General features: G+C 42.4%; 1 protein-coding gene across 1 annotated transcript in view; it reads left to right on the plus strand.

Moving 5' to 3' along the window:
- Nucleotides 1-13,500, plus strand: part of LOC108245061 (sprouty-related, EVH1 domain-containing protein 2) — a 32,421-nt gene that overhangs the window by 10,330 nt on the left and 8,591 nt on the right. Inside the window, exons 2-4 of the mRNA XM_017431698.2 lie at nt 8,998-9,190; nt 9,290-9,458; nt 9,714-9,778. Coding sequence (XP_017287187.1) covers nt 8,998-9,190; nt 9,290-9,458; nt 9,714-9,778 — 427 coding nt within the window. The remainder of the gene's footprint in view (nt 1-8,997; nt 9,191-9,289; nt 9,459-9,713; nt 9,779-13,500) is intronic.

Raw genomic sequence — 13,500 nt, forward strand, 5'->3', positions numbered from 1 at the left:
AAATTAAACGAAATAAACATTTGAAATATATGAGTTTGTATGTAATGTATGAATATAATATACAAGTTTCACTTTTTAAATGGAATTACTGAAATCAATCTACTTTTTCATGATATTCTAATTTTATGACCAGCACCTGTAAATGCCACCGAGTGCATTGAAAACAGACTTCGGAAATATTTTTTGATGTTTTCTCACACAGTTAACGGAACTTTTCCAAGAGCGCGTTAGGGGCGTGTATTCTTCGAATACCCAACATCTTGTCCCATCCTTGAAAAATCCTCTAAAGAAAGAAATGTGTTCTGCTGATAATTCTTATTTTCGGGGATCCTTATATTCCTTTATTCGCATCATTCAAAGAGACGAACTTGGAAGGGGGTGGATGTATTCTGGCGGTAAAGCTGAGCTCACCCACGACCACAGTTTCCACTTTATAATCTTTTCAAAATGAACCGCAATGGCAAAAACATGCATCGGAAAGCTTCAAGTTGTTTTTGTTTGTTTGTTTTCGAGAGAGGGACTGTGGGTGGGTGTTATGTAAAAAAAAAAGCACCCTGACTGGAAAAGCACTGTTAGCGATGAACTTGGCTTGTTACTACCAGATGTGGGTAAACAAATAAAAAGCTGAGACAATTGTATTAATTCTTCAATTTTGCCCACTTTAACTAAACTTAGAATATTCAAATATCACTGCACATCCCTACAGCACAGTTGTAATGTTAGTTACATTTAAGACTTTTCTTAATGACATGTAGTAATTACATTAAACCGTACAATTTAGCCTTTCATTAACAAGTATTTTCACCTGAACACTAAGAACTGTGGTGTTATTTTTGATAATTCATTTGCTGGGTTAAAGCTGTTGGGTCATAAGTTGGGTTGGTTTGACCAAATATTGAGTTTGGCCCAGTGTTTGAGTCTAAGATTAGCCATGTCATGCTTCATAGTCTGCCATTAGCATTAGCATTAGTTGGTACTAGCTAGCTGATGCTAACAGCTGTTAGCACCAACTCATCTTATTAGTAGCCCTAATTAAAGAATTTAGTCACTTTAACCCAATTTCTGGGTGCAAAATGTTACCTACTGTGCTGGGTCAAACTGGCAACCCAACCCTGTTGAGTTAAAACTAACCCGGGTTGGCTCGGTCTAAATTTGACCCACCGCTGGATTACAAGCTGGGTTGTCTTTAACCCGGCAGTTTTTTAGCTTTAGTGTGTAAGACAGAAAACTGCTTTTGACTCAGATCCTGTTTTTTTATTTGTGGAATTAAAATGTATAATTTTAAAAAATCGTACAGTCAGTCGTTTGTCAAATATTTAAACCGTGTACACTAATTTAATAAGTGATAGTGAGGTGATAAAAATCGGATTTTCTGCCCATGTTTTTTTTTTTCTTTACAGATAAAAACCGGACTGTTTCGGACTTGTCCTTCTGCCACTACCATAAAAACTGTGTCCAGGATTTTCTGACTTTCCAGCAGAATTCTGAGCATCCTCAGTGTTTTAAAGAGAGCTTTGGCTCCGTAATGATCTGTGGCCGATTGATCCGAGCGCCCTGACCCGGGACTGCGTTGTGATTGGCCAGTCGAGTGCGGGGTGGTTCTCTCATGTCAATTGATGCACTCATTCACCGAGTCTTGTGCTGCCCGACCATGTGAATGTTCCACATAACTGCAGCCGATTGACAGAATGCCGATCAGACGTCCCCTCGGGAGGCTCCACATGTCGATAGTTGTGAATGAACTCAATCCACCCAAATGTTCAACGCTGCATTTTCCGTCTCTCTTTGAATGAGATTGTAATAAAACTAAATATCAAAAAGAAAATTTTTTCCCTTTTATTGGCCACCAATGAAAGTGGTGACCCAACCCAAATATATCAAATATACAGCAATACGAGAGACAAAATCAGCAAATCTGAACATTTAAGAAGCGTTTAATCAGCTGTATGTGTGAACGCCAACTGTGTCCTCGCATTAAGAGAATGAGGCTATACTGTAAGCCATCGTCAGCATTCAGAACATCAGAACAACAAACCAATAATGAAATGACCCATTCGTCCATTCTTGGCCAGGTCTCGCTTGGAAAAGAGACTTTTAATCTCAACGAGATCCACCTGGTTAAATAAAGGTTAATAAATGAATGAATCCCATTTGTTATAGTGCCCCTCAGTGACTTCCTGGTCGCAGCAAACAGAGCGTGGACTGTGTGCCGACAGGGGTGGGTGGATGGGTGGGTGTGGTGCTGTTGATCAGGCCGAGGTGTGGCCGGTCACTCTTTATCACAGGAAGTATAAACCAGCCTTATCACACACGGCCGGACCGACCCGTAATCTATCACACATGAGCTGGATTCCTGACCTGTCCTGCCAGCTTCCCGGCCTCTTTTACTGTTTTATTGCAATCCTGGTGCACACAAAGGTATTTTCAGGGTCCAACCTACTGTGGAGCACTTTCAACAGATTGTTTGGTGTGTTTAATGTTTATTGTGTAACACGCTTTGTTGGTCAAATACAGTTTTGTTTGAAAACCAAATTCAGATAAATTGTGAAATCCAAGTATAATTGTCTGAGTTATAGAAAAATATGAGTCACCTAAATCAAACTATAATTTTTACAGTACACTGCTATAAAAAGTCGACTATAATGTAAATGCCCATGTCTGTATAGGATCATGTGTCTGTTAGCAAAATATCTCCTGAATCTGCAGGATTACACTAATGTGCAAATTGCCGTGTTGACTTTTCCATAAATTGATGAAAACCATCTTCTTGTGAGTTTAATATTGACGGTTTAATCCGTTTAAACAAGTAGAAGGTTATATTTTTTATCTTCTTCCATCCAGTGCAGCCATATTTCACTCCGACATTTTTCCTTTGACCAATTAATATGTTGCTTTCAGAACTTTCCAGAGAAAACTGTGACTCTGTGAGAGCTTCAAGGCTTGACTTCACTTGATGCACGCAAACCGTGGCTTTCTCAAACACTTTAACAGGCGTGTCAGGCTGGAATGTGAGGAAAACTGACACAAAAGTGACCAACTTCTGAGTGACAGAGTCGATTTAATAGACGGACGAGGCCGCTGGATTTACAATTTAATCTGTGGTGAAATAAAAAGAAAGCGTCTGATCAGTGTAAAGCAACAAAAAACAAGCCATAAAGACGACACAAATATATCGCCTCTATTTTGGTCTTAGCTCTCCACCACTTTCAGAAACGTTCGCCTACCTATTCCACTTTTGAAAGTGGTTGAAAGTTATTTCCACTAAATGCATCGAGTGTAAAACTACAGTGCTTAAAAGAAGAACAATGCTACGTGGGGCTAAAGCAAACACAAATACCACCATTTCCAGAGACATTGATCTGCTTCATGTAAGGCTTATAAGTTCATCGGTTGCACATGTGCATCTATTGACTACTTTATTAAAGTTTTATTAAAATCTGTCCAGTGGCTTATGAGATATTTTGTTAACAGACAGGGTGAACTTCAGGTAATGGCAGTTTTAAACAAAGATCTTGTGCAATAAATCCTTAGTGCTAGGGCTAGGGTGTGTGATTTAGGGATGGTGCGCAGCTACTACATCGTGCTATCAGCTTGGTGCTATCAGATTCCCCTAAAGAACTGATGAGAATCCAAATAAATAATGTGTTGCTGCAACTCCGGAAATTATGACCTTAGTCATGTCCAAAGTGAGTCATATATATGTGACAAGGTCGATCTAACAAATCAGATTGCAGTTGTAAAAAGTTTTTGGAAACACACCAAGGTGATCATTTAAACATGACAGCATGTTCATTTGTTATCCTAATATATTTAGGGGCTTTAAATGTACAAGTAATGTCTTATTTGGGCTTTGCACATTCAAACTGCTCGTAGCTGTGGATGTGGATGTTTAGCAGACATTAATATTTTAAAATATTTAGACTTTGTGGGTGAAGTTTCAAGCTGCAGTAAAGAAAAGGCGTAGGTTTGCACATCCAGCTGTTGAAGTCGGTACAATGAGTGATTGTTGCAATACTAGCAAATGCACTGAACAGCTTTTTTTCTTTTTTTTAATAAGAAGTAGAAGCCAGACACACCCTGCACCTTTGTCCTGATGGTTTGCAGTAAATTATAAAAGGACATGATTCATGGATTTCCTGCTCTTATCTGTGAGGTGGAGAGCTGCCCTCTTATAAACCATCTGAACTGAGTCACTCACATTTTGTGGAAGGCTGTGGCTTTACAACACCTAAAAAACACTTTAGCCTAAATTAGAGTTGATTTTACTCGGTTTCTGCAGGGTCAAAGAGAATGGTCTGGTCATTTCTGAAGTGATATTCTGTGAGTTCATACTTTATCAGTGACAGAAGACGACGTATGGAGAAAATTGCACAAGTCTTCCTACTCCAGGCTAGGCTAATGGCTAGCCAAACGAGAGCCCGTTTTACATTGTTTTTCAGTTTTTATTAATCAGCTCTTTCTCCAAACCAACAGAATGATGTGAAGGAAAACTACATTAGCTAGTATTGAACATCTTCGCTTTTGCACAACGCCATTTGTTGAGTTTGCGGCTATTTTCTCAATGGAACAACATCCGTGCTACTACGCCAAGGCGTGTGCGCGGAACATAGGTGGACCACGTATATGACGATGGCGTTGAGGCTGCTGAATTGAATGCCATCATGCAAAAGTGTAGAGGTTTAATATTAGCTAATGTAGCGTTCCTTTCCACCAGTATGACATTTTTGAGAAAGATTTGTTTCGTAAGCCTGAAAACCATTAAAGAAACGTGCCCTAGTTAGCTGTTAGCCTAGCCTGGAGGAAGACTTTTGCCTTTTTCTTCACCCTCCATTCTCTATGACTGACATCATGGCTGTTAAGGTACTAACTATTCATAACTACTTCACAGAACATCACTTCCAAAAGGACCAGACTATCCCCTTTAAGTCTGTGTTCCCCCATAAACTGGTGACCACAGTCCATCAATCATCATCTCTCAATGTGCCGTTTCAGCATCAGTACCTCGCGCAGCATTCACATGAACAGAATTAGATCCCCCAGTTCCCAAATGTTCGCTTGTGTTCGCCTGTGCCAAGATGTTTAGTCACCTCCAAGCACATTAATGTCGTGCTTTGCTGCTGGTTGTGGCTGTCTGGGTGTTCCAGCCACAGATTACAGGGCCTGTCGGCAGACGGGGCTCTAAACACGGGTCACAAGACAGACCAAAATGTGACAAGTTCATCTCAGGGAGCTGATAGCCTGGATTGTGTGTCTTATATAGCACATGTGCTTATTTAGCGCAGAATTTGGTGTTATTTCTGTAAGTGGGTGGCTTGGATGTGTTGTTCTATATCGGGATGTGTCATACATGTGTTTGAGTCGCGTTCAGCTGCCGCTGTGGTGCTGTGATTTACCAGCAACGGTATGGATTTCCAAATCAAACGTCCTATTGAAAAAGAAAAAAAAATGCATTAGTCGTTACAACTTCAACGACAGCTCGTTTTGTTTCATTTCAACAAACTTGTTCGCTCTCTATCCCCGCAAATAGATGAAAGTCGTGTCCTTTGAAGGAGGACGTGTCACTCGCCACGTTGCCTGCCAGAGATCTTGTTAGCGCTTGGAGTAAGTGTTGGGGGATGACTCTCAGCTACTACCACAGCAAAGTTTAGCTCAATATCTGTAAAAACGACTGAGTTGTAGCCATTTTTGTGTATGCTGAGGTCAGTTACGGTGGCAGCCATCTTGCATTGTGTTGACTAGCAAAGTCAATGTACATCCAGTGATCACCTTCTGGGAGTGCCATTAAAATCTGTCCACTAGTTTCTGAGATATTTTGCTAACAGTCAAATGACCACACACGGACACAGGCAATTGCCTCATCATCCACGATTCACGGTGGTGAGCACTAATCATTAAGTACACAAACACAAAAATGTTCACACAAACAAGAGACACTTGGTTTATTTATTGTTCTTCTTCTGCCGCCGTTCCCCTGCTGACTCTACAACAGGTTTAACTCATCTCTCCCCTGGAAGTTTTGCGTAATCGTGTGGACAAACAGGTAAACGGCAATTAGGATGTTCCTTCACCTCGCGTTGGCAGAAGAACTGGGAGCACACAAAACCACAACACAATTTACTTTCTATAAAGGAAGAAATTACCTCGGGGATGCAAATTCATTTTCGTTGCTGCCGCCTTTGTTGTCAGTTAAACTTGACGTTCCTTGACTGGCTTGACATCATTCAGCGCAACTGAAAAGACTAACTGGACTGGTTTTATTCAAAGAAACACAAACCTGATTCGGATTTGGCATCTAGACGTGGGAAGGAGGAGCTACTTTTGGGGGTGTCCTTCATACTATACTTGGGCTGGGTTTGATTTGTACTTTATGAGGGTAATCCATTTTAAGTACGGGGACATGGCTTTTTATTCCAGTAGATACAGCTGAATTATCTGATTAAATGAGGCCAACTTTACTCGTGACCTGTTTAAACTTTCTCTTATATCCCATGTATCTATATGTTCTTTAATTTCTTCCCTACACTCATCACAAAAATGAGTTTGCCACCTTAAAGTGGTGTGTTTACCTCGTAGCTACAACAAAACAGGGCAACAAGCCATCACGCAGCTGCCAACTATTTAGAAGAAATATTATATTATTATTTGAAAAGGCATGACACTCTGTTCCCAGTTCCCTGCCTGACGTTTTAAATGATTTCTGTCTCTGTTTCCCCCCTCTGGAAACTAGTTTTTCAGTGGAAATGTAAGTGGGTCACTGACCTTTCTGTTTTAAATTTCTATTATTTCCTTTGCTGCTTTTCAAGTTTCCCCACGTGGCACAGGAGAACCTGAATGACTTTTTGCCCACACCCATTGTGGTTTGTCATGACAAATGAAATAGTATCTGCCCACGAACTGCGCCGCCGATGCTGCCAGGAACGACGCCGAACCTCCATATTTAGGCTGAAGTGTTTCATCATGCTTGGCGAAGGTGTGCGTAACGTCCAAAAACAACAAACCTTTAATTGCTAAATGGAAGAGTATCGCTTCGCGAGGCCTGTGTGTGGGCACGCGCAAACGTGTGTGTGTGTACGTGTGCGTGTGCGTGTACATGTACGTGTGTTACACAAAAGCACAAGCGTTGTGGGTGAACCTGCGGTTGCTTTTCTGTACAGGCTGTTTGTCTGCTATCACCCAGTCAGTCAGTCTGTCATTCAGTCACTTTTATGAATGTGCGTGGGTGGGAGCTGGTGAACCAGTTTTGCCACCTGTGTGTGTGTGTGTGTGTGTGAGTGTGAGTGTGTGTATGTGTGCAGCAGATCCTGGGACTGTCTAAGCTAATTATATAACACCTCTCTCATTCACTCCCACTCTGCCTCTCTCCCTTCATATCTTTTTTAATGTCTCTCTTCTTCCCTCTCCCACACACACGCACACACAGCATCAATAGAATATACAAAGGCACATCCTGTTGTTGTCACGTCGTTCATGAAGATTGTGACCGTGTGCATTGTCTCCCTGTGAGGGTGGTGGCTGTCGTGCTAATGCTGGAGAATGCTTCATATGTTGCCATTCAGCCTCCAAGTCTCCTTTTTGTTTTTTTCTTTTTGTCATGGATTGTTTTGTGCTGCTATGACTAAACTGTACCTTAAAAGATCATTTAGCTCATCCGACCGAGGCTCCGCTGCTCTGTTCTCCCTTCTGAATGATCGGCAGCTTATATAAGAATTTTTTTTTTATTTTTATTATTTGACTCAAGCAGTAGTTCCTATCTTTTAAAATGTGGTTTTGGATCAATGTTATGAGCAATAATATCTCACCTGTTGTAGATGGCTCTTTGAACAGCCTCAGTTTGGAGAAACGGTTGAATTCGGACCAGAGGACTAAAATGGATTGCTGCCATCTTAAAACAACTGTTTTATAAACCTTTATATCACCATCACATTTATGCTACACAATGATTTACCTAGAATTTTGTGGGAATATTTGCAAGCATACCACAAAAAGCGGCTAGCTGTAGCACTTTAGGTGCAACCTGAGGGACTTTCTGCAGCAATATTCTAACAGAATAACAGTTTAGTATGAAACTGGCAACGATGAAAAGGTCGATGAGATAACATTTGAGCAAACTGCTGTGAAATGTTTGGGATTGGCGTTGTTTTAAAATGGCAGCACTCCACCTTGGCCTCTCTCAGAATGGCTGTTAGCTTGTCAGTCCGGTCAGAACTAATCTATTTCTCCCGACTGGCATCATTCAGAGCCATCTACAACCTGCACTGTTGTTCCAAAAGCACTTACAGTCGACTTATGTTCCAACTGTTTAAGTTTGACTGCTGGATCAAAAGCTTTTACTTCAGTGCTCAACGTGTGCATGGACCGGTTGGCGAATTATGACAAACATGTGCGGATAAGTCAGAAGATACAAACAAAGAAGCTCAGACTCGGCTTAGCTCAGCTCTCCTCCGGTCGTGTCATTTTAAAACCCTCTTTTGAGGGACATTGTGAACTTTACCAGCAGGAGTTCAGCATTGAGCCACGTTTCCATCAAAGTTTGACGCCGTGGGCATGTTTTCATGTTGACTTGTCCCGGTGCAACACCTCCCACGACGTCACAGCCAGGACCGGGCAAAGTCGTGACTTGTGCCGCCCTCAAACAGTCTGCCAGGGTGTGAAGCCAGCGCTATAATAAACTTTCTGTGGCATTAAGACAAGTTGGACTTTACACCATTGTGATTTTGAGCAAGTCCGAGCCAGAATAAAATGATGAGATGTATTTATGTTTTTTGCTTAGTTTTGTGTTAAAAAAAAACATGTTACTTGAGTTATAAAAGCATTAAATTTTGGTTGCACATTTTGTTATCGAGATGAGTTTACTTCTGAACAATGTGGTTGCTTCTAAACACATTAGAGTAAAAAAGCATAAAGGAGTATCCTGTAAAGTTTGGATAAATCTGCATAAAACCAACCCTGCAGTTATCGTTTTAACAACCTATTACCTTCTGCTGTCTTTCTGTCCAGTGACAGCTACATCGTGCGTGTGAAAGCCGTGGTGATGACGCGGGACGACTCCAGCGGCGGCTGGCTGGCTCAGGATGGGGGAGCCCTGAGCAGGGTGGGGGTGTGCCGCCTCCTTCCGACAGACCTGACCCCCGCTTCGGGCCCTGGCAAGTCCCAGTTCCTCATCCGGGGAGAGCGGCTGCTTGACAAACAGGTGAAACCCCCTTGAACCGAACACAACGCGTGACTGTCTGTTCACACCCTGAGTCCTAAACGGGTCAGTGGGAATGACTTCCTGTTTTGATTGGCCCAGGTGATTCTGGACTGTCCGCTGAGAAAGGACCTGGTCTACACCATTGCAATGCCAACATTTCACCACTGGAAGGTGGAGGACAGGAGGTGTGGCCTGTCCTTTCAGGGTCCAGCTGATGCCAGAGCTTTTGAAAGGGGGGTGCGGAAAGCCATAGAGGACTTGGCTGAAGGTACGCTGAGCTCTGAATGTACCTCTCCAAATAATATCAAGATAGGCTCGGTCCTGAGGCGATGATTATGACTGAAACTATAATAAGTGAGGTTATAGGAAAGACGTAAGATGAGAAACACTAAATTGGGTGTTTAACTAGCTGAAAAACTCTGAAATGGGGTAAAAGAGTTCAGTTACGACTTGTGAGATGAGTGTTTAGCGAATCAGACCACAGAACTGTTTACTACACTGGGATTTTTTTTGGTCTCCGCAGGCTCCACGACCTCCTCCACAGCACTCCAGAACGAGAGCGAGCTGGGCGACGATGATGTCTTCACCGTAAGCGTTTATATTTCACTAACACTCCCTCTTAGACCCGTGGATTACAGTTCCTCCCTATTTATTAGATGGATTGTAAACATCCTTAGCAAAAAAAAATAAAGGCTCACCAGTTCGAGTGTTTGACGGAGACAAATCTGATGAAGGTGCACGTCGTCGTTCTCGGGGCTGTTCTGTTTGGAAGATGGGGTCAGAGTTGATGCGTCTGTGAGCTCGCAGCAGAGGAAGCAATGGAGCCAAGCGTCGGGGCTTCGTGTCGCCGTTTTCGTTGTGCAACAGCAGTGAGCTGTTTAAAAGCGCACAATATGGTGCAATCTCGTATAGTCAGTTTGCGTTGTGCGGTTGCGGAAAGAACGTTTACACTCATTATTGGCATGAATGTCATGTTAGTTTGGGGCTTTTATAGATTGATCTAAATCGTTCTTTTTCCACGCACAACTTCAGTGCTTACTTTGTTTTAAAGCAAGAATGCGATGCACAAGTTTGAATTTATTGTAGGTTTTCTCCACTAAGGCTCAAATACCTACATGCACCACCGCCACACACACACTAATATTTGGTGAAACGTCCCTTAGCAAGTTGCAGCTCAACCACACGCTGTTTGTATCCGCCAACAAGCTTCTGGCATATTTTTGGTTTGAAATGTGACCACTCTGCTTGGTGGAATTGCCAGTTTGTTCATCTAAACCGGTTGGTTTCCTGTCACAAACCCGGCTGTAGGCGTAGTCCACAAATCTTCAATCGAGTTGCAGTCGGGGCTTTGGAAAAGCTGTTCCAGAAGCTTAACTGTGTCCTGAAACCCCTTCTGATGGATCGTTGGTCTGTCGGGCGACACAGCCGGGTCCACGTTTCAACCGCCCAACTGTTGATCTGAGGTGAAGCTGAAGGTATCGAAGTTCATCCTCCTCCGTCATTAGTCCATCCACGTTGTGCACCAGTGCCACAGCATGATGGTACCACTGCCGTGCTTGGCAGTTGGTGCGTTGTTCTTAGGTTTGAAAGCCTCACCTTTAACGCCTCCAAACACATCTTATCATCGTGGCCAAAAAGCTCAATCTTTGTCTAGTTGGACCAGAAAACCATTTTCCAGAAGGAATTTGGCTTTTCCATGTGGGCAGCTGCAAATTTCAGTCCAGCGTTTTTGGAGCAGGAGCGTCCTTCTTGGTTGGTGCTTCTTTAGTCCATGGCGATGTAAAACTTGCTTCACCGTGGATAGTGTTCCAGCAGTTTCCATGACTGTAGCTCGTTCTGCGTGAAAGGGGATACTGTGTCTCATTTCCCATTGGAAGCATGCAAATGTGCAGCGCTTTTGCTTCAAGTTACGGTTACTAAAATAATCTGCACTTTATATTGGAAGTATTAGTTGATGAAGATCAGAAACTTTAATGCAAAGCAGGGACACGCAACCCTCATAAACAGCTTTAATTTAGCACCATTCTGTCAGATCTCACCTCAGGGCTGCCTTTTTAGGTTTCTTCCAGCTTGTTTCAATCCACGAGTGTTGAACAGATGTTTACAATACAGCGAAGTAAAGATTTTGGTTGTTATCACGACGGGGTAATATGGGAAAAAGAAAAAAAAAACACATCTTAGTCGTGTTACCTTTTTGTTGCCGGGTATGCGTGGTGCAAGTATTCCTCGTGTTTATCCTGAAACTGGAGATAAAGCAATTGCTACGATGATATCTTTCCAGAGTCGCAGAGAGTCTGAAAAGGGTTATAAACTGTTGCGGTGTTTCGGCATCTGAAAAGACTTTAGGCGCACTCACACTGGGCTTCCTAGACCAGATTTGTTTTCCATCCAGTACTTTAAACAACAAACTCTTCCAATGCAGCCATCAAAGTTGGTTTAAATGTGTTTTTTTTTGTTTGTTTGTTTCTTTGGTATGAATGGCTGCTGGGGAGTAAACTACAGTCAAGGCTTTTGTTTACTACTCTTGTCCTAGAATGGAAAGACTACAGCTAAACATAAAGACTTTTCTGAAATGAAAGACATAGCGTTCTTTGAAGGAATGCACGTCGGCCGCCGCCTTTCATGCCAGAGTTTTAGACTAAAACCATCCTTCTAAAAATAAAGTTATGCACGATTTCACGAGACGTGTGCATGTTAGTGTTTGTGTATGTGTTGTGAACGACTCTCAGCTACAGTCACTTCAAACTTCATCCCTATAGCTATAAATCTGACCAGACATTTCTGTGTCTGCCAAGGTCGATTAGCTGCATTAAAGAAAAATTCTGAACATTATTTTATCAACTTGGAACTAAGTAATCTTTTTTTTTTCATGTAAATCTGCCACAGGAGATAAAGTGTGTGTGTCGTTTGTATATCAGGGCCTCTCTAAGTTAGTATGAAGACCCCCACACACACACACACCTCTTCCTCCTCCTACTCCTCCTCCTCCTCCTCCAGCTCTGTAATCTGACACCAGGGCCAGCAGGCAGGGTCAGAAGGTCACTTCCTGTATCCCACCAGCTCCCTCCCTCCTTTCTTCTACACACACACACACACACAAACCCTCCACCCTCCCAGCCACCGAACTAGCAGCTGTTTCCCAGCTTAGTGCGGGGCCGGTGATTTACGAGAGGAAGTGCCTCGTGGTTCATCTTTGACTCGAGTTGTCTGTTAGGGCCAAGACTAATAGGTGCTCTGCTGGGAGTGTACAGCCACCACAGAGACGCATACAAACACACGAGGAGGAGTGGAGAGGTGAGGCGCGGGCGGGGGGGGGAGTCCAGGGAACATCAAGGCTTTCGGTGGAACGAATCCAAAGCAGTCTCTGGCTTTTTGCTGCTCGGAAAAGCTGCACAATTTCCAGACCTGTCCCTTTCAGTTTAGCTGCATATACCCTAACATAGAACATAAAGAAATAAGAAAATACTGGGTAACCGTACCTTAGCGTGAAGATTTTTTAAGTTTGCATTGTTTGATTTAGAAGTCCTGCTGTTAACAACAGGTCCAGGCTAAAAAAATATTTTTTTATTTATTTTTTTTTATTTTCTCATGCCTGCTTTTAAAATATCTACACGAATGCACGTAACAGCTGGTTCATATCTAGAACGGAGGTTGTGCAGAGCTGACCCTAACATCGATGACTGTTCCCAGTGCATGTACGTATATTATGTGTACCCCGCCGTCCAACTTATCTCCATCCAAGAAGTACTTCCACCAGGGAGTGAGGGAGTGATTGTGGGATATGATGCATTTTTATTTTCGCACGCAGCCTTCCATTTTGTGCTTCCGATTAGTGAGAGTTGCTTTTATTGAATGGGACGATTAGGTTTTTATATCGATCTTCAGCAGCTGAAACTTCCCAAATTCTTTGAACTTGTCTTCCTTTTTCTTTTTTTTTGATGTTTCCCTTCTGCAACAATAAAAACAATTAAATGAATGGGTTATTAGCAGACCTATGTTGAACTTGACAACCTAACAATGAGGTATTTAGAGTTAAGTGAGTTGGAGCAGGGACACACTGAAAATATGAGGTTCCTTTGAGGAATTAGTATTGTCGTTGCCTTCTGTGCCATAGTTTTACACAAAGATCTTGCACAATCTATTTTTATTTAGGAGTATGTGTTTTGAATGACTCTCAACTTCTCCCATACCAAATTTTACCCCAATATCTACAAAACCTGCTGTGTTATAGCCATTTTTGTGGTTATTAAAGTTGATAGCTGTGGCAGCCATCTTGAATCAAGTTGACCTCAATTGTTAATCAGTTGCAC

This window comes from Kryptolebias marmoratus, linkage group LG22 (assembly GCF_001649575.2).
Source record: "Kryptolebias marmoratus isolate JLee-2015 linkage group LG22, ASM164957v2, whole genome shotgun sequence".
NCBI lineage: Eukaryota > Metazoa > Chordata > Actinopteri > Cyprinodontiformes > Rivulidae > Kryptolebias > Kryptolebias marmoratus.